This window comes from Coenobita brevimanus, chromosome 60, assembly GCF_032717465.1.
Source record: "Coenobita brevimanus isolate Jiangsu-jjx chromosome 60, ASM3271746v2, whole genome shotgun sequence".
Classification (NCBI taxonomy): domain Eukaryota; kingdom Metazoa; phylum Arthropoda; class Malacostraca; order Decapoda; family Coenobitidae; genus Coenobita; species Coenobita brevimanus.
The window spans coordinates 503,165-523,465 of record NC_137013.1 but is presented as its reverse complement, the minus strand read 5'-3'; the positions used below and the strand labels follow the sequence as shown (position 1 = coordinate 523,465).

At 43.3% G+C, this 20,301-nt stretch overlaps 1 protein-coding gene across 1 annotated transcript in view; it reads left to right on the top strand.

Annotated features, from left to right (window-relative positions):
- The first annotated feature begins 16,131 nt into the window (after positions 1-16,131).
- Positions 16,132-20,301, top strand: part of LOC145403075 (uncharacterized) — a 152,232-nt gene continuing 148,062 nt past the window's right edge. Inside the window, exons 1-3 of the mRNA XM_080274910.1 lie at positions 16,132-16,291; positions 16,505-16,616; positions 18,334-18,468. Of these exons, the coding sequence (XP_080131036.1) occupies positions 16,132-16,291; positions 16,505-16,616; positions 18,334-18,468 (407 nt within the window). The remainder of the gene's footprint in view (positions 16,292-16,504; positions 16,617-18,333; positions 18,469-20,301) is intronic.

Sequence of the window (20,301 nt, the reverse complement as noted above, 5' to 3'; positions counted from 1 at the left end):
TTCTACCCTTCCTTCCTCTCTTCTACCCTCCCCTTTCCTTTTCTACCTCTCCTTCCTCTCTTCTACCCTCCCCTTTCCTCATCCTTTTTTTAACTCCCCTTCCTTTCCTCCTCTTCTACCCTCCCCTTTCCTCATCCTTTTTTTAACTCCCCTTCCTTTCCTCCTCTTCTACCCTCTCCTTCCTGTTCTACTCCCCCATCCTCTCCTCATATACCTTCCCTTCTCGCCCTTCCACTCCTTTTCTACCCCTCCTATTCTACCCCCTTCCCTTCCTCTTTTTCTACCCCCCCCCCCCTTCCTCTCCTCTTCTTCTCCCCATCCTTGTTCTTTCTGAACCCCCTTCCTCTTCTAACCCCCCTTCCCAATTTTTTTTTAATGTTTCATGTAGCTTGTGCTGTGTGTAGAAAGAATAATAAAATGGTATACAGGCCTATTAATCCATTTTATCCTTGCCAGTATGAAATTTAATTCTTGCTGACGCCACACGATTTTATTTAATTCTTGCTGACGCCAGACGATTTTATTTAATTCTTGCTGACGCCAGACGATTTTATTTAATTCTTGCTGACGCCAGACGATTTTAATTAATTCTTGCTGACGCCAGACGATTTTAATTAATTCTTGCTGACGCCACACGATTTTAATTCTTGCTGACGCCACACGATTTTATTTTATTCTTGCTGACGCCACACGATTATAATTCTTGCTAGCATCTGCTGGCTTTATTCATTCTTCTAAGATGGGGGGAGATAGGAAGAATGGTGAGGAAGGGGGAGGAGAGGAAGAGGGGGAGGGGAGGGGAGGAGAGGAAGAGGGGGAGGGGAGGAGAGGAAGAGGGGGAGGGGAGGAGAGGGAGGGGGGGAGGGGAGGGGAGGAGAGGAAGAAGGGGAGGGGAGGAGAAAAGAAGAGGAAGAGCAAGATGGAGGAGAGGAGAAAAGGGAGAGGAAGAGCAAAAAGGAGGGGGGGGGGGAAAAGAGAAGAGCAAGAGGGAGGGGGGGAGGAAAAGAGAAGAGCAAGAGGGAGGGGGGGAGGAAAATAGAAGAGCAAGAGGGAGGGGGAGGAATGAGAGGAAGAGCAAGAGGGAGGGGGAGGAAAAGAGAAGAGCAAGAGGGAGGGGGAGGAAAGAGAAGAGCAAGAGGGAGGGGGGAAGGAAAAGAGGAAAAGAGAAGAGGGATTCGGGAAGGTGAGAGGAAAAGAGAAGAGCAAGAGGGAGGGGGGAGAGGAAAAGAGAAGAGCAAGAGGGAGGGGGGGAGGAAAAGAGAAGAGCAAGAGGGAGGAAAAGAGAAGAGCAAGAGGGAGGGGGGGAGGAAAAGAGAAGAGCAAGAGGGAGGGGGGGGAGGAAAAGAGAAGAGCAAGAGGGAGGGGGGGGAGGAAAAGAGAAGAGCAAGAGGGAGGGGGGGAGGAAAAGAGAAGAGCAAGAGGGAGGGGGGGGAGGAAAAGAAGAGCAAGAGGGAGGGGGGGGGGAGGAAAAGAGAAGAGCAAGAGGGAGGGGGGGGAGGAAAAGAGAAGAGCAAGAGGGAGGGGGGGGAGGAAAGGAGAAGACGGAAGGGGATGAGGGAATGAGAGGAAGAGCAAGAGGGAGGGGGAAAAGAGGAGGGGATGAGAGGAAGAGCAAGAGGGAGGGGGAAAAGAGGAGGGGATGAGAGGAAGAGCAAGAGGGAGGGGGAAAAGAGGAGGGAATGAGAGGAAGATCAAGAGGGAGGAGGAAGAGTGGTGAGGAAGGGGGAAGAGAGGAGAAGAGGAATTCGGGAAGGAGAGGAAAAAGAAGAGGGATTAGGGAAGGAGAGGAATAGCAAAAGGAAGGAGGAAAAGCAAGAAGGAAGGGCAGGAGGAGGGGGGGGAGGAGAAGAGGAAGAGCAAGAGGGAGGAGGGAAGGAGAGGAAAAGCATGAGGGAGGGGGAGGGAAGAAGTGGAAGAGCAAGAGGGAGGGGGAGTAGAGGAGGAAAGAAGGAGAGGGAGGGGGAGTAGAGGAGGAAAAAAGGGAGGAAAGGGGAGTAGAGGAGGAAAGAAGGAGAGGAAGAGCAAGAGGAAGGGGGGGGAGGAGGAGAAGAGGGGAGAAACAGGGATGAGGGAAGGGGAGGGGAGAAAGAGGGATGAGGGAAGGAGAGGAAGAGCAAGAGGGAGGGGGAGGAGGGAAGGAAAGGAAGAGCTAGAGGTAGGGGGAGGGAAAGAGAAGAAGAGCAAGAGGGAGGAGGAGAAGAAGAGGCAGGAGGGAAGGGGAGGAAGAGGAAATAAGAGAGGAGGGAAGGTGAGGAAGAGGAAGGGGAGATAAGAGAGGAGGGGAGAGGAAGAGCAAGAGGGGGAGGAGGAAAGGAGAAGAGCAAGAGGGGTAGGGAGGGAAAGGAGAAGAGCAAGAGGGGGAGGGAAGGAAAGGAAGAGCAAGAGGGAGGGGGGAGGAGAGGAAGAGCAAGGAGGGGGAGGGAGGAAGAGAAGAGAGGAGAGGAGGGGAAGCAGAGAACATGGAAGAGGGAAGGAGAGGATGAGGAGATGAGGGAAGGGGAGGAGAAGAGGGAAGGAGAGAAGAAGAAGAGGGAAAGGGAGGAGAAGAGGGAGGAAGAGTGGTGAGGAAGGGGTAGGAGGAGGGAAGGAAAGGAAGAGCAAGAGGGAGGAGGGAAGGAGAGGAAGAGCAAGAGGGAGGGGGGGAGGAGGAGGAGAAGAGGGAAGGACAGGAAGATAAGAGGGAAGGAGAGGAGGAAAGGGGAAAGGAGAAGAGGAAAGAGGGAAGGAGAGGAGGAGATGAAGAGAGAAGGAGAGAAGGAGGAGGATATGAAAGAAGAAGAAGAGGGAAAGAGAAGAGGGAATGAGAGAAGCAAAAGGGAGGTAGGACACTAGGAAGGAGAGGAAGAGCAAGAGGGAGGGGGAGGAGGGAAGGAGAGGAAGAGCAAGAGGGAGGGGGAGGAGGGAAGGAGAGGAAGAGCAAGAGGGAGGGGGAGGAGGGAAGGAGAGGAAGAGGGAGGGGGAGGAGGGAAGGAGAGGAAGAGCAAGAGGGAGGGGGAGGAGGGAAGGAGAGGAAGAGCAAGAGGGAGGGGGAGGAGGGAAGGAGAGGAAGAGCAAGAGGGAGGGGGAGGAGGGAAGGAGAGGAAGAGCAAGGGGGAGGGGGAGGAGGGAAGGAGAGGAAAAGCAAGAGGGAGGGGGAGGAGGGAAGGAGAGGAAAAGCAAGAGGGAGGGGGAGGAGGGAAGGAGAGGAAAAGCAAGAGGGAGGGAAGGAGAGGAAGAGCAAGGGGGAGGGGGAGGAGGGAAGGAGAGGAAAAGCAAGAGGGAGGGGGGGAGGGAAGGAGAGGAAAAGCAAGAGGGAGGGGGGGAGGGAAGGAGAGGAAGAGCAAGAGGGAGGGGGGGAGAGAAGGAGAGGAAGAGCAAGAGGGAGGGGGGGAGGGAAGAAGAGGAAGAGCAAGAGGGAGGGGGGGAGGGAAGGAGAGGAAGAGCAAGAGGGAGGGGGGGAGGGAAGGAGAGGAAGAGCAAGAGAGAGGGGGAGGAGAAGAGGGAAGGAGAGGAAGAGCAAGAGAGAGGGGGAGGAGAAGAGGGAAGGAGAGGAAGGGCAAGAGAGAGGGGGAGGAGAAGAGGGAAGGAGAGGAAGAGCAAGAGAGAGGGGGAGGAGAAGAGGGAAGGAGAGGAAGGGCAAGAGAGAGGGGGAGGAGAAGAGGGAAGGAGAGGAAGAGCAAGAGGGAGGGGGAGGGAAGGAGAGGAAGAGCAAGAGGGAGGAGGAGGAGGAAGGAGAGGAAGAGCAAGAGAGAGGGGGGGGAGGAGAAGAGGGAGGAGGAGGAGGAAGGAAAAGAGAGAGGGGGAGGAGAAGAGGGAAGGCGAGGAAGGGCAAGAGAGAGGGGGAGGAGGAGGAAGGAAAAGAAGAGGGAGGAGGAGGAGGAGGAAGGAAGGAAAAGAAGAGGGAGGAGGAGGAGGAGGAAGGAAGGAAAAGAAGAGGGAGGAGGAGGAGGAGGAAGGAAGGAAAAGAAGAGGGAGGAGGAGGAGGAGGAAGGAAGGAAAAGAAGAGGGAGGAGGAGGAGGAGGAAGGAAGGAAAAGAAGAGGGAGGAGGAGGAGGAGGAAGGAAGGAAAAGAAGAGGGAGGAGGAGGAGGAGGAAGGAAGGAAAAGAAGAGGGAGGAGGAGGAGGAGGAAGGAAGGAAAAGAAGAGGGAGGAGGTGGAGGAGGAAAGGAAGGAGGACGAGGGGGAGGAGGAGGAGGTGGAGGGAAGGAAAAGAAGAGGGAGGAGGAGGAGGAGGAGGAAGGAAGGAAGAGGGAGGAGGAGGAGGAGGAAGGAAGGAAAAGAAGAGGGAGGAGGAGGAGGAGGAAGGAAGGAAAAGAAGAGGGAGGAGGAGGAGGAGGAAGGAAGGAAAAGAAGAGGGAGGAGGAGGAGGAGGAAGGAAGGAAAAGAAGAGGGAGGAGGAGGAAGGAAGGAAAAGAAGAGGGAGGAGGAGGAGGAGGAAGGAAGGAAAAGAAGAGGGAGGAGGAGGAGGAAGGAAGGAAAAGAAGAGGGAGGAGGAGGAGGAAGGAAGGAAAAGAAGAGGGAGGAGGAGGAGGAAGGAAGGAAAAGAAGAGGGAGGAGGAGGAGGAAGGAAGGAAAAGTAGAGGGAGGAGGAAGGAAGGAAAAGTAGAGGGAGGAGGAAGAAAGGAAAAGTAGAGGGAGGAGGAGGAGGAGGAAGGAAGGAAAGGAAGAGGGGAGGAGAGGATGTAGCAGGAGGACAGGAAGAGGGAAGAGGCAGGGTAAGAGTAAGAGGGGGAGAGGATAGGGAGAAGAGGGAGAGTGAAGAGGAGGGGAAAGAGGGCAAAAGGTAGAGGAGGGGAAAGAGGGCAAAAGGTAGAGGAGGGAGAAATTGCAAACGGCATTTTTATTACATCGATTTAATTTTAACAAAATCAATTCACAAATACTTGGAGGAAATCAAAAATATACAAAATAATGCTTACTGTACAGTCGGCCTAAGACGTGATGGCAGAGCATCCAGGTTTCGGTCAGTGATAATGGGTAATACTCCTATCTTTGCAAGGAGATACCTATTATGTAAAATTGTAATAAAAAACGATAAGTAAATGGCAGAGTACTTAAACATTTCAAAATTGTAGGAAACAGTTTGTTAGTTACGATAAGAAATCCTAAACTGAACTAATTGAAATTTCACAGCTATCGCTCAAGGACAGTCAGGAATAAGTTTTGGAGTTTAATTCTAGTGTGGTAGTAAGCAATTATTTTCGGTAGCATAAGACTGAAAAAAAAAAAAAGGTCTTCAGTAAACAATAAAAAATCTGTCATTTTTATTTGTAAGATATTTACCGCTAGACTACTAGCGAATAGTTAAAAGTAATTTATTTCCGTTTTTGTTGTCTCCATGGACTGCAAACGAGAATGCTGCACAAGTTAGTGTGCTATTTTAAATGGCTCGACGAACGAAGACAACTTTTACTCACAGACATGCAGCTATTACAATGCGTTTGGCCATTTTTCCACTAAGAAAAATCTATGGATGCCATAAGCCTGAGAACTATCAGTGAATGAAATATAAAAGAACCTCGCAAATCTGCCAGGAGTCGGAGCTCCATGAAGAATGCAAACTTGTGTCATAGTCTACCATCCTCGGTGCCTGAACAACTGGCAAGAGTAATAAAATGCAATAAAAATTTCAGTGAGTTCAATACTTCCAAATTAGCATTTTCAGTTAGACAGGTCATATCAGTTTATTTAAAAAGAAATACGTTTCAGATTTAAAAGATCGAACCTGTAAGTGCTTTTGCATTGCACAATATGGAAGCCCATGTTCTAGTCCTCTTTACTGCCTAGTGTAACCATACCAAGTAATTTTGCATCAATAAGGCATAAAGTAGATATTTACATTTATTATATGCTTGGGGGAGGCACAGAAAATGAGGCAGAAAAGGTCTTGTTGCAGCTTCGGGTAGGGTAGCCTATACTTAATAAGAATAACTTAATTTTTGCGGCATCCTTATTGTTCCTATATCATCACCATAGCTTCTAAAAGACAAGTGGCGTAATGCATTAACAAGAATTTTCCTAGGTTGGCCTTCGAATCTAGATAATCAGTATTTGAAATCCTGCAACATAAACATGACCATGGGGAAATACTGTGCATCAAACGAGGAGTAATATTTTACACATTCAGATCAGGAAGAGAGATGTTACAGGTTAGCTTTTAATATATCACTGCCTCGTTATTCTTTTCTCATAATTCTTATCCCTTTTCAACATGAATTTTTTACCTTGAATTCAGTACGTATTCACGGAACACATGGCAGTGCAGCGTCTGAAGAAATCTGAAATTCTGCATCACTTCTTGGGCCAACTGTCAATCACCTGACTGATGATAATTTCTGTAGTTGGTGCACAGTAATGTACAAATGCAGTTTCCTTTCTTCCATTCATAAAACTCTCCTAAACTGCATTATTGGCATTTGAAAGCCATTGCTGCATCATTATTTACCTTCATAAGATCAGTATTTATGTGTGCTTATGTACATTACAGTGCAGACAACACTAACAAGTTATCAACATAAACAAAATAATCATGTCAAGACATTTGGTTATCATGGAAGGTGTGAACAATAAACTGCATTGATTAGACCAGTGTGGTACTTATGTTACAACATAAAATAACATCTACATACTTGTGCAACATAATAGTTGAAAAGATTACTAAAACAATCTTTATTATAAAAATTAACCCACTGAGCAAGATGGTGTCATTTTCATGTTACAATACTATTATTACAGTGTTATTATTATGTCTTTTATTCTATCTTGGGATAAGCTCTTTAAACTGTAAGAGTTCAATGCAGCTTTGGTGAAAACTTTCATTCTTAAACCTTCCTAAGTTGAATAAAACAATACAGCATTGATAAAAACTTTCATAATTAAAGACATTCTTCAGTTGAATAGAACAATCTTGTTGCAGCAAGAGCAAACTGAAAAGTATATTAACAAGACTAAAAAGACTGGCATACTATACGTTAATCACTGTTACCATCCCACATTCTTTTTCCCACTTACGGATGGAGTACATTGAAGTCCAGGGCACAAAGATGGAAAAAACATAGAAGTGGAATAAATGATCCTCAAAATTACTAATGAAGACAGCCAGATACCAACGCACTATTCAAACCCAAGAATCCTATACAGGGAGGTCCCAAAGATACGAGCAGTTAGGTTCCATTTGGCATAGTGGTATAATGAATTCTCATATAACGAAACATGTAACTAATAGCAAAATATTGGTTGGGTTCACAGGCCCCATCGAAGGCAAGTTTTCAAGGTAAAATATGATACCAAACGCAACCAACATATCTGTATTACTGAACCGTAAAGAGCAAATAGTATGCAAATACCATGACTGCTAGCTGTCTCCAGCAGAGCTGCGTTGCCCCATTCCCAAACCTATATTATCGTACCCAGCACGTTAAAATTATCACTTTTCGATCAAAATTATCGAACTCAAACAAAGGCATTTCTTCATATAAATTGGTAATTACTGTGGAATTAATATAGTTGTATGTGCACTGATTAACTAACATTATTGAACTGGTTTAACTGTTAAGTACCAACCAGATTAAAATACTGGTTATTGTTAAGAGTTACTAAATCCTACTGTTGTACTAGTCTTACAGTAGACTTGTCAATTTTGCAATCCTTGATTCATTTTTCAGTTATGAAATATGAAAGTTATCACATTATTGCATGCATGCTATCGCAAAGTGTTCCAAAATATCGCATTTTGCAATAATTATCACACGTTTGGCAACGCTGCAGCTGACCAGTCCCGCTAATTCTTTCCGAGGTTGAAAGAAAACGGTAGTGACTGCGTTTGCTGGGATGACTGAGTTAGAATCCTCCCACCTCGCCCCAGACTGAATGTCGTATCATTGAATTTTCGAGATCGTATAAAGAAAATGGTCCCTAATTTACCCAGGTCGTATCATCGGTTTCTCGTATATCGAGTGGTCGTATAACGGGACCTACCTGTATTAAGCTTCACAGGCAGATGTATATTGTACATACATTGTTAAACAGATGCACTTCATATTACGATGAAAAAGGCTCATTCAGATGACTGTAAAGTTTAATAAAGTTAAAAATGGGGCATTAAACTTTTATCATATGCTCCTCCATATCCAACCAACTCAACCCAGTCCATTCCTTAGCCCCACCATCTTTAACTGTTTTTGTATATAATACTTGTTCATCATATACATCCGTACTCTTGGCCTACAATACCTGCTCTCACTTTCACCCAATTATATTTTTTCACCATCTAAAAAATATTGAAATAAAAAATAAATTGTCTCATATAAAGGGTCCAACATGCTTGCAGGTGTCAGCCTTGGGCACCTAATGTCAGCTCTCCATGCTGCTTGATCTCTAGCAACTTCACTATTCAGTCCCAATAACCTGGCAACTGTTTCATAACAAATTCAACAGTTAGCACATAATCTCCAACAGTAACTTTGATACACTCACTCTAACACAGGCTTATATAAGATGACTGCTACACAAACCAAATTAACCATCACCCTCCCAACTCCAGACAAACACCGCAAACACCCTCATGTTACCCCACTCAAGCAACCACTCCCACTGGAGACACCTAAAATTCTAAGATCTCCTAAGGGCACACATGACCTTTTCTCAATACATAGATAACATCAGAGCAAAGGCATATCATAAACTTCTTGAAAACAATAACAGGTACCATCTTCACACAATATAAATTCTGTGAACAATTCATTAGAACAGTGACTTACACCAGCACAAGATCAGCCCCCTATTTCACTGGCACAAAAATGGACAAGCTTAATACACCACAAAACAAAGCCTTCACAATAATGACTGGATGCACAAAGGCCACAAATTCAGATCACTTCTATCAAGAAAGAATAGTACTACCAAACAAGGATCATATGAGACACACAGTTCATCACTTCCGGTAAACAGTCTTCTCAACCTTCAATGTTGCATCACCTTCCACCACAGAGAAAAAAAAGAGAAAAACCACCAAACACCATACAAACTGCCTCACCAACATTCCTCTTCCTCCACCCAGCACAATATTTCTCTCTCTCTCTCTCACACACACACAACCTAATGAAATAGTGTGTCAAAATAATTCATAAATTTAAGGATATGTAAGATAAAAGTGATTTAATACATGGGGCAGTACGAGCTTGACTCATTCCCCTTATGATACAAGTATGTAAGAACAATTAGGTAAGAACACAGACACACACACAACCATTCAAAACCTTCAACCAAATAACACCCTTCACAAACCTCCACCAGACAACACCCCCGAGAAACTACTTAACCCAGAAAGACAAGACTACACCTAACCAGAATGAAACAGTCACCACCCATCCCTGCTACAATGCCAACACAAAATACATTCATTCATCATCCAATCCTACGTTTCCCCATGAGAAGCGAAAGAGCTCAGGAATAGGCAAGTTGGTCCTGACATTTAAGATGAGGGTGACCAGCCTCACTCATCCCTGAGTGGCATTATGCAAGCAATAAACCCCAACCAATACACCAGTCTTGTATGAGACAGCCCTAGCATGTATTCAGTGTGGACGGTGGGTGTTCGCGCCGAAGTGGTGACATGTAGAGGTGTGCGGTACATAGGAGGACTACTGGACTACTGGGCCTTGAAAGCAGGCTGTGAAGCCTATGCCCAGAGTCGGTCACAAAATAAAAAAAAAAAAAAAAAAAAAAAAAAAAACATCCCTTGGATATAAACCTTCACAGGCTCAATCCGACTGAGGCGCCTTACACACTAAACCACCAGGCACCATAATTTGGTTATATGGTTACCACCCAGCATAGTAAATGGTTTCCTGGTGTACAGGAAAGCATTTGGCTTGTCACTCAGTGTAGAGTCACCCACAGGCAGAAGGAAGAGGGAAGAATGAAGGAAAAGAAAGACAGAAGAGGGAGTGTAAAGTCACCCATAGGCAGAAGGAAGGGGAAAGAATGATGGAAAGAAAGACATGCACAAACTGCAATGCAACCTCTCACACCACAACACATTTTCTCACATCAGGTCCCACAGTCACAACACAATCTTTGAACATAAAAATCAACAAAACATCTATGAGAATGTCTACAGTACACATTTTACAAGTTTTCTCAATTCTTCTCCCAATTAAGACATTCTGTCAGAGTTGCATCCTGTGTATTCCACAGTCTGAATACTACTCTTAGTAAACACCGCAGATTTCAAAACAGCATAGCCTACACAGTGTCCTAACAGCCAACCTACACAAAGAAAGCACTGCAAATATTGTTCATAATACAGATAAATAATCCACACATGGCTACGTTCATGACTGAATTCATGGTATAACAGGAAATATATCAAAAGAAGCTACATTCAAACCTCAATTTAAGGGATTTCAGATTTAAGTGACTCCATATTCTACCTGACGAATGGACATTATTGTTTTGTAACGATACATAATGTCTAGGTTATACACATTAATATGTTTCTTTATACAGAACCCATAAAATAATATTTATAATCATATAAATAAGTGAAACAATCATTGCATTTCATATTAAAATTGTCTTTATATGTGGTAAAACAATGGACATGTCAAGTAAGGGACATTTTTAAGTAAGGGACATTTTCAAGTACGGAACAAGCTGAATCCCCATATAGTCCCTTAAATCGAGGTTTGATTGTATTTGAGGTTAGAGACGATATATATCTGAAAAATACAATAAGCATAATACCAGACTTGTGGTTTAAATAAAATATACCAAAAGAGGCAATTTGAAGTACAAGACAAAATATATCTGAAAAATATAACAAGCATAATACTGGACCTGTGGTATAACAGGAAATATAGCAAAATAACCGATATGAGGTATAACAAGGCAACATATTTATCAGAAAATATAACAAGCATAATACCAGACTTGTGGCATAACAGGAAATATACCAGAAGCATGTATGTGGTATAACAAGACAAAATACATCAGAAAAGTATAACAAGCATAATACTGGCCTTGCAGTATAACAGAAAATACCAAAAAGCAGCAATGTAGGGTATAACAAGACATAATACTGTGCCTTCACACTATACAAGTCCATCTCAAACATGTACATATAAAATACAATATTATTACACTATGCTTTGCTCCATTTTTTTTTTTTTTTTATGAAACTGATTCACTTTAGGATGTCACCATTATTTTAAGATGTCACCAAACCACAAAGTAATCCAAATACCTCTTATCACTAAACCTCTAAGTAATATCACCAAAACTCTTAGTAATGTCACCAATTGTCACCAAACCTCTCCACCTGTCACTAAGAACCTCTCTGTGTCACCAGGCATATAGTTTAATGTCACCAAGCATATATTTTAATGACAAGAACCATATTTTAATGCCACTAAGTAATTGTGTGTTGCTAAACAAAGTCTGTCAATAAATTGCAGCTTTCAGCTAGAGTGATCTTCATTCATGTGTTTCTAGTAGCTCTAACATACAGTCATGGAGAGGGATGCCTTCATGTGGTGGTGCTGATATAACTGGGAGCTTCTACTGCCCACCTACATAAGCAAGCATCCCTCGATTCATCTCCCAAACAAAGGTTGTGGGCTGCAGGAGAACAATTTAAACATCCCTTGACTCTTATCTCCTGAACAGGAGTCGTGGACTGCAGGAGGACAATTTCAACATCCCTTGGTTCTTCTCTCCCAAACAAGGGTTGTGGGCTGTAGGAGGGCAATTTCAGGCTGCACTCCACAAGGTTCCTATTTCCAATGAACCTGGAGCCAAAGCAATAATATGTATATGAAGATCACTCTACCCAGGTCCACCACGAGGAGGTAAGCTGCTCGGACCCACACCATGCCCGTCCCAACCACCCTACCATTGGACATGCTGCCATCATCATCACTGCATAGGCCTTGCAGTTTTACATGTTAAGTCTGTCTCTGTGTTGACTGATGGCAGTAAACGTTTGATTTTAGGAGAAACGTTTCAAACTGGAAGCATTAAATATGGCCTTCAATTTCTTCTTGATTTGTGTTGTCTTGATCATCTTCAGAACACACCACCAGAAACCAGTGTGTGTGAGGAAAACACTCCAACAAGAACTGATGTATGTGAGAAAGAGAAAACAAACACACAGGAACTGATATGCATGAGGAGAAAACACACCAACAGGAACTGGTGTGTGTGAGAAAAACACACCAACAGGAACTGCTGTGCATGAGAGAGAAAACACACCAACAGGAACTGGTGTGTGTGAGGAAAACACACCAACAGGAACTGGTGTGAATGAGAAAGAGAAAACACACCAACAAGAACTGGTGTGTGTGAGGAAGAGAAAACACACCAACAGGAACTGGTGTGAATGAGAAAGAGAAAACACACCAACAAGAACTGGTGCGTGTGAGGAAGAGAAAACACACCAACAGGAACTGGTGTGAATGAGAAAGAGAAAACACACCAACAGGAACTGGTGTGTGTGCATGAGGAGAAAACACACCAACAGGAACTGGTGTGCGTGACAAAGAAAACACACCAAGAACAGGAGTGGGTGTACGCGCAATGGTGAGCTCACACCGAGGACAGGATCGAACGCCAGCTGCACATATTTCCAGTCGCCCACACGGCCGCGCACACGTGGCACCTTCCACCCAACTAACCTACATCGAGGGTTCTTCCTAGCGAATCATGCCAGCCATATCACGGCCTCTGCGCACATACTTTTGTAAGGTGTAGCTTGGTGACATTTTGGTGACATCTTACTTTTCTAATATAGAAAAGTTCATCCAATTTGGAAACCTTATTGCTTGGTGACATAATATAAGTAGGATGAAGGATGTTTTATATTACATATAATATAAAACAATTTCACCCATTTAGAAACCTAACAGATTGAAGGCACCCTAGGTATATAAAAAACACACACACACAAATGCCTTTCAGCTTGCTAGTGTATAATGTGGAATATTCAGGTGTTGCAAGTACATGTGGCCGAAACAGATCTAAATGACGGGTTGTTGGGGTTCTTGCCCACCTAGGCAATGGTGTGTGAAGACTGAGAGGATGTGAAATATGTGTCAGCGTCCCACGTATGACATTCAGATAAGTGCTGGTACCCTGATTAACGAGCAACACATCGGCCCAGACTATACTCAATTCAACAAGTCCGACACCATCAGCGATGACATCAGTGCGACAGATGTTGATGACCCCACAGATATGGTGCCAGACAGGGTGAAAATGGCATATAGCCCGATTGTTTGTTGTGCCCAAAGGTTATGGCCTCAAAAGCGTCCTCTCAGGTACATCCAACACCCACACGGCATATAATAAACACTTGTGATAATAATTACTAAAATCAAAATTGAAAAGACATTATTCAATGGAAAAAAATAAAAAACAAGCAACCACGTGATTGTCACACGCAAGGGCCGAGTGCATGTGATGGCCGGAACGTCCCCCCTTTGTGACATCTCGCCGTTCACCTTACGTGTCTGTTGTGGGTTCGCGCAGTACATCCTAGGGCCAGGGCATCACATTTAAGACCCCTTCTTAGCGACCCCCTGGTAAGAAGACCATCCCCACACAACAAACAAGCATGGCGAGACGACATCAAATTGACAGAAACTGGGGGGAGGTGTGTGTGTTGACTATTCTAAGTACCCAGCCACCCAGACTTCACACGAAGAGAGAGAATGAGAGAGAGATAAGGGGGGAGGGAAGGGGAGGGACATTTACTCAATTTAGCCAGTGAAAACACCTGAAATTCAGTACGCTAAACGATACGGCAATGAACCATACCGTGTCAGGGCTTGGCAAATTTTTACGGCCGGATACCCAATCCTGACACCAACCCTCCCCAATTTATCCGGGCTTGGGACCGGCATTGAGTTGAGCTGGACTCCTCCTGGGATCAAACGCAACTCAATGGCTGGGTTAAATTGTCATATACCGTGAACCGGGGTGAATTCGGACACGGGGTGGCTTCGGACGAAATTTGCATAAAAAGATTAAATGCTACGCAGCTGCTAAACGAAGAAAGATATCGCATATCTTTAAACTGGATAATGTTCCATAGGTTTTGTAAAATGTTATGTATAATTATCTTTTTAAAATATTATTTTCCACTGGTGAATATATTGTAATAAAGACAATGCTATTTTTTGGTGAAAAAATGAAAACGGGAAAACTTGGTCTGGTGTGAACGAATCATAACAAACCGCACGCTTATACACATTTAGAGGTTTACTTTAACGTCTAACTTGAAGATTGGAACAGAGAAAGGGTTAAAATCTGCAATTTAAATGTATGTAAACATGACATGAGTGAATGTGTACGCATTTTTGGGATTTAAAGGGTGACTTGGACAATGGATATTTAAAGGGCTGAGGTCAGACAGCATATCTAATTTGCTTTCTTTATATGTAATAAAACATATTTTGTACAATGTACATAGTCTGCATGCTTATCTTTGTTTTTGCATTTATATAACAGATGATGTGTGAGATGAACTAAGCCACAATGCCTCGAAAATTACAAGAGAGTGAGTGTATCTACCAGTGATGGTAGAAGACACTATACGGTGGAACGCCGTGGCAGCCTTTTAGAGTGTGCTAGTGCAGACGTAGTTGATGGAAAGTTAAGTGTCAGACAGGCTGCTAAGAAATATGATGTTTCTAAAAGTACTTTACATGACTATATGACAAAAAAACATGTAAAAAAACCAGGTGGACAAACTGTCTTTACTCCAGAAGAAGAACTACATATTGTGAACCGAGTCACTACACTGGGAGAATGGGGTCTGCCTATTGACACTTTTGAACTGCGAATGTTAATAAAGTGCTACTTAGACGAACGTGGGATTACTGTGAAACGCTTCAAGAACAATCTTCCTGGAACTGATTGGAGTTCGTGTTTTCTGTTGCGCCACAAAAACAAACTGGCTCAGAGGGTATCTCAGAATATTAAAGTTGCACGTGCTAAAGTCGGTCCAATTGAAATCAATCAATATTTTGATAATCTTGAAAAAACACTGAAAGATGTGCCTCCTAGTAACATCATTAACTATGATGAAACCAATCTCTCTGATGACCCAGGAAACAAGAAAATCTTAGTTCGCCGAGGTACCAGATATCCAGAGAGGGTAATGAACCACACAAAAAATCCAACATCTCCATCATGTTCTCTTGTTCCGGATCTGGAAAGATGCTTCCACCATATGTGGTGTACAAGGCAGTAAACCTGTACAACACTTGGACAGAAAGGTGGCCCTTCAAATGTGCGATACAACAGGACAGACAGCGGGTGGTTCGACAGTAATACGTTTGAGGACTGGTTCTTTAAAGTTGGATTACCTCATGCAAAACGTCAGGACGGCAAAGTAGTGTTCATAGGGGATAATTTAGCTAGCCACCTTTCTCTGTCTGTTGTGGAAGCTTGTGAGGAGCACAACATTGATTTTGTTTTATTGCCCCCAATTCTACACATCTCACCCAACCCTTAGATGTTGCTGTCTTCCGTGCAGTGAAAACTCATTGGCGTAAAATTCTAAGTGAATTCAAAACATCAAGTATTGGAAGAAGAAGTGTATCCCTTCCAAAATCAGAGTTCCCAAAGCTTCTAGGACAACTGCTCAATAGAATAAGTGATAATATTATGAAGAATATCATGAATGGCTTTCGCAGAAGTGTTGGATAACGCCACTTAACCGACAGGAGGTACTAGCTCGTCTACCACAACACACTGATTCCAGTACTGATACCGGTACCACTGTTACTTCAGAGATTAACACTGATACCGGTACCAGTACCAATGCCTCATCTCAAGCATCTACCTCGGGTTATGCAACAACCCCACATGTACCTGCAAGAAATTCAAGTGCCAGTAGTACCACCGGTAGTGATTTTGCATCACATTTTGATGAGTCATTGGTCAGTGTTCTATCGGAATCACGATATGGAAAGAAGCAATCATGCCAGAGGAAGAGGAAACTAAAAGTGCCTGCAGGCAAGAGTGTAACAGCTAAACGACTAAGGAAAATGAGAGAAAGAGGGAACTGTAAGCACAGATTCTGAGTCATCCAGTACTGGTACCGGTACTGCTGCAATACTTAGTGAAGTAGAGCTCCCTATCATAGATATGGATGGTGAGGACCTGCAAATACAGCCAGTGAATCAAGCAGAAGATTCTCCTGATGCAGCAGGGGCAAGTAATGATGGGACACTTGAGACACAAGAATTAGAGGCAAGTACCAGCACTGATGGGACAGCTATGACGCAAGCAACAGTAACAAGTACTGGTACCAGAACTACAACTGAGACAGCAGAGACAGATGTAGGGCCAACACGTAATCCTAAGCTACATGACTGGGTGATTGTACAACTTTCAGATAAGACAGGAAAGAGGAGGAAGTATTTTGTTGCTATTGTCATTGATGTACAGACATTGAAAGTTAGGTTCTTAAAACATGTAAGAGGTACAAAGAATGTGTTTGTAACTTCTAATGTTCCAGGTGATGAAATGTGTGCCATAGACGAGTCAGACATAGTAATGTACTTACAGGAGCCAATCCTGGACAAACGAGAACGTATGATTTTTGATCTAGATGTTACCTCATGGCCACAGTAAGTCATTGTGTGATCTCTTAGAATTCCAGTTGTTCACTTTGTTGTAATATTTCTAGTTATTGTGCCTTATTCTTGTCATATTTCTAGTCTGTTCTTGAAAATGGAGAAGATATGATTTTCAATCTTTATGTTAATTCATGGCCACAGTAAGTCACTGTGATCTCATAGAATGGCATTCGTTCTGTACCGGTATTTATGTCACATTTCTAGTATGAGAAGAGATATTATTTAGTTTAATTGGTTTTGTGCAATGTGAGAACACATATTATTTAAGTTACCATATGGTACCGGTATGATATCCTTATAGTTTGTCCACCCTCCTCTTGTTCCTCATCTACTCCCCCCTTCCATTCCTAACTCCTCCTGTTTCTCCTTCCCAAGCTCCTTCTTTCATTCCTTCCGAAGCTCCTTCACTCTTTAGCTCTTTCCTTCCCTATCTTCTGTTCCTCCATTCCAAGTTCCCTTTAATTAGGCATTTAAATAGCCGGCACGCTTTAAACCGTCCGTCAGTCACAATCGTGCCTTTAAACCTGCGCATAGCGTGGGAATGTACCGTATTTATGTCACATTTCTAGTCTGAGAAGAGATATTATTTAGTTTAATTGGTTTTGTGCAATGTGAGAACACACATTATTTAAGTTACCATATGGTACGGTACCGGTATGATATCCTTATAGTTCGTCTCCACTCCCTCCTCTTATTCCTCATCTACTCCCCCCTTCCATTCCTGACTCCTCCTGTTTCTCCTTCCCAAGCTCCTTCACTCTTTAGCTCTTTCCTTCCCTATCTTATGTTCCTCCATTCCAAGTTCCCTTTAATTAGGCATTTAAATAGCCGGCACGCTTTTAAACCGTCCGGTCAGTCAGTCACAATCGTGCCTTTAACCTGCGCATAGCGTGGGAATGTACTCCCTATAATGTATATGTATAATCAACTAAACTGGGGTTGTAAGTCAATGGAAAATTTATTTTTTCATCTATTTTTGCTATATATCACTACTATTTACTTGTAATTGTTCTGTATTTTTTTGTATTTTTTTCAGCAATTTTTTTAAAAGTCGCGCAGTGTCCGAAGACTCCCCAGAACTGTCCAAACATTCAGCTGAGCTACTAGGGGCCCATTTCAGTGCATTTCTAATGAGTGTCCGGGGTCACCCCAAGGCAGTCCGAAGTCTCCCCAGTCCGGGGTGACCTCGGACACCTATAAAATATTTTTCTACGTCTAGATGGAGATTCTGAGATTATCTAGCTCTTAGATGCTTACAGGTTATTGGCACACGTACGTATGTAATACTTAACATCAGTATTTTGGCCAAAATAAATTGTGTCAGGATGAAAAAACCTTCAAAATCGTACGAAGTCACCCCGGTTCACGGTACTCCTTTTAATTTAACTTGGCCTAAAACTGCACACTTTACTCTTACTTCCATGCATCCATAAACTGAGAAATAGGACATAATTTTGATAAACTTCAAAAAAATGCTCTTTTCAATTTAACTTGGCCTAAAACTGCACTTTTTACTCTTACCTCCATCCATTCATAAAGACAAATAGGATATAATTCTGATAAACTTCAAAAAGAGTACATGAGGCAAAAAGAGGAAATGTAACATGAACTTTATGACAACGAAGAAACGAGGGAAAAAATCCATGGAGAGGTTATGTAAATACCTCCATCTCTGACAACTCTCACCCTAATGATGCTGCTACACCAGACAACACGGATTTAACTTAGCTGGTGATGAAGTGCACGAGCTGCAACATCCCAACAACAACAACAACGTGCAGGAGCGGCAACATCCCAACAACAACAACAACGTGCAGGAGCGGCAACATAACAACAACAACAAGTGCAGGAGCAGCAACATAACAACAACAACAACAAGTGCAGGAGCAGCAACATAACAACAACAACAACAATGTGCAGAAGTGGCAACATAACAACAACAACAACAACAACAAGTGCAGGAGCGGCAACATCAACAATAACAACAACATGAAGCCTGATTGCAAGAAACAGAAGTTTGATTTGACTAGTAATCAAGGATATTCTAAAGCTTGACTGCAGAAAGCAAAAGTCTGATTTGACTCATAACCACGGAGATTCTGGAGTACAACTGCAGGAAGGAGGAATGATATGACTAGTAACCAAGGAGATTCTAAAGTATGATAACAGGAAAGAGGTTTGATCTGACTAGTAACCATGGAGATGCCGGAGTATGACAGCAGGAAAGAGGCATGATTTGACTAGTAACCAAGGAGATTCTTAGTGTTAACTCCTCCAGTACCTTTAGTATTTATCTGACACTGCTTCCTTCTCCACTTCAGTTTCCCTCCAAGTACTCCTCTCTGCCTATATTCACCACACTCACCTTAGTTTTACAATGCATAACACAGTCATTAGAGGTAGGTAGGGCCACTCACCATCCACTCACTCACTGTCAACTTGCCTAGCCCCAGACTCCTGCGCTCCTCATGGGGCAACGTAGGACTGGATGATGGATGGATGGATGGACACAGTCATATAATCAGATAAACCTCTACATCCCTCTCTCTCTATGCTCCTGTGTTTGGAAAATTAAGTAAACAGTAAAGTGCACTACACTTCAGAGACAAACACAGCTACCACAACATTTCCATACCACAATTAACAAGTATAAAGGTAATTAAACCTCACTCCATCCTTAGCCGGAAAAAGTAGTTTTGGATGATGAAAAAAATTAAACCTCACTCCATCCTTAGCCGGAAAAAGTAGTTTTGGATGATGAAAAAAAGTTAACAGAAAATTATACATTATAATACTGGAGTGCTATTACTCTAAGCAGTGGTCTGTCTTCAACCTGAGGGGGGGGGGGGAGTGACCACAAAATGGATCTATCTATTACTAAACGCCTTAATTCCGTAAAGGGTGGCCACAAACAAATCGCCTCCATGTCGCCCTGTCCCCTGCCATTTCACTGCCCTGTTCCCAGCTCACATTCCCCCTCTCATATACCTCTCTATTCCATCCCTCCATCTCATCCTTGGCCTCCCCCTCCCTGCATGAATATACAAATGGCCTTCAACTCTCTACCAATCCCCCGTAAGTAGAATTGTGGAGTGCAGAGGGGACCATTTCCACCAGCGCTACACTGGGTTTATACTGACAGACGCTTAGGCCACAACATTAACAAAGGGTTAGACGTCAGCTGCACAATAATTGGAATTCATGTTGAAATTAAAACGTAAAACCATAAGTTTTCTGTAACATGCAGCATTACCTGGTGGTTTAGTGGGTAATTATGGCGCTCTAGTTGGATTGAGCTAGTGAAGGTTTATATCCAAGGGGTGGCTGGGGTTTATTCCTCACGTAATGCCACTCAGGGATGAGTGAGGCTGGTCACTCTTATCTTAAATGTCAGGACGAACTTGTCTAGCCCCGGGCTCCTACATTCCTTATGGGGCAACGCAGGATTGGATGATGGATGAATGAAAATGAATTATTCACTTGAGCAATGGTATATGGGTACAACAGAGCTGCCTAATGAAATACAGTTCTGATAACCACTGATTTCACCCATCCCAGTCTTCATTCATGCCTTACCATGATAATATACATTTTATGATAATTATGAACAACATATGCTTCAGAAATATACTGGGTACATACAAATGATTACAGAGCTACACATACTGATGAAGCT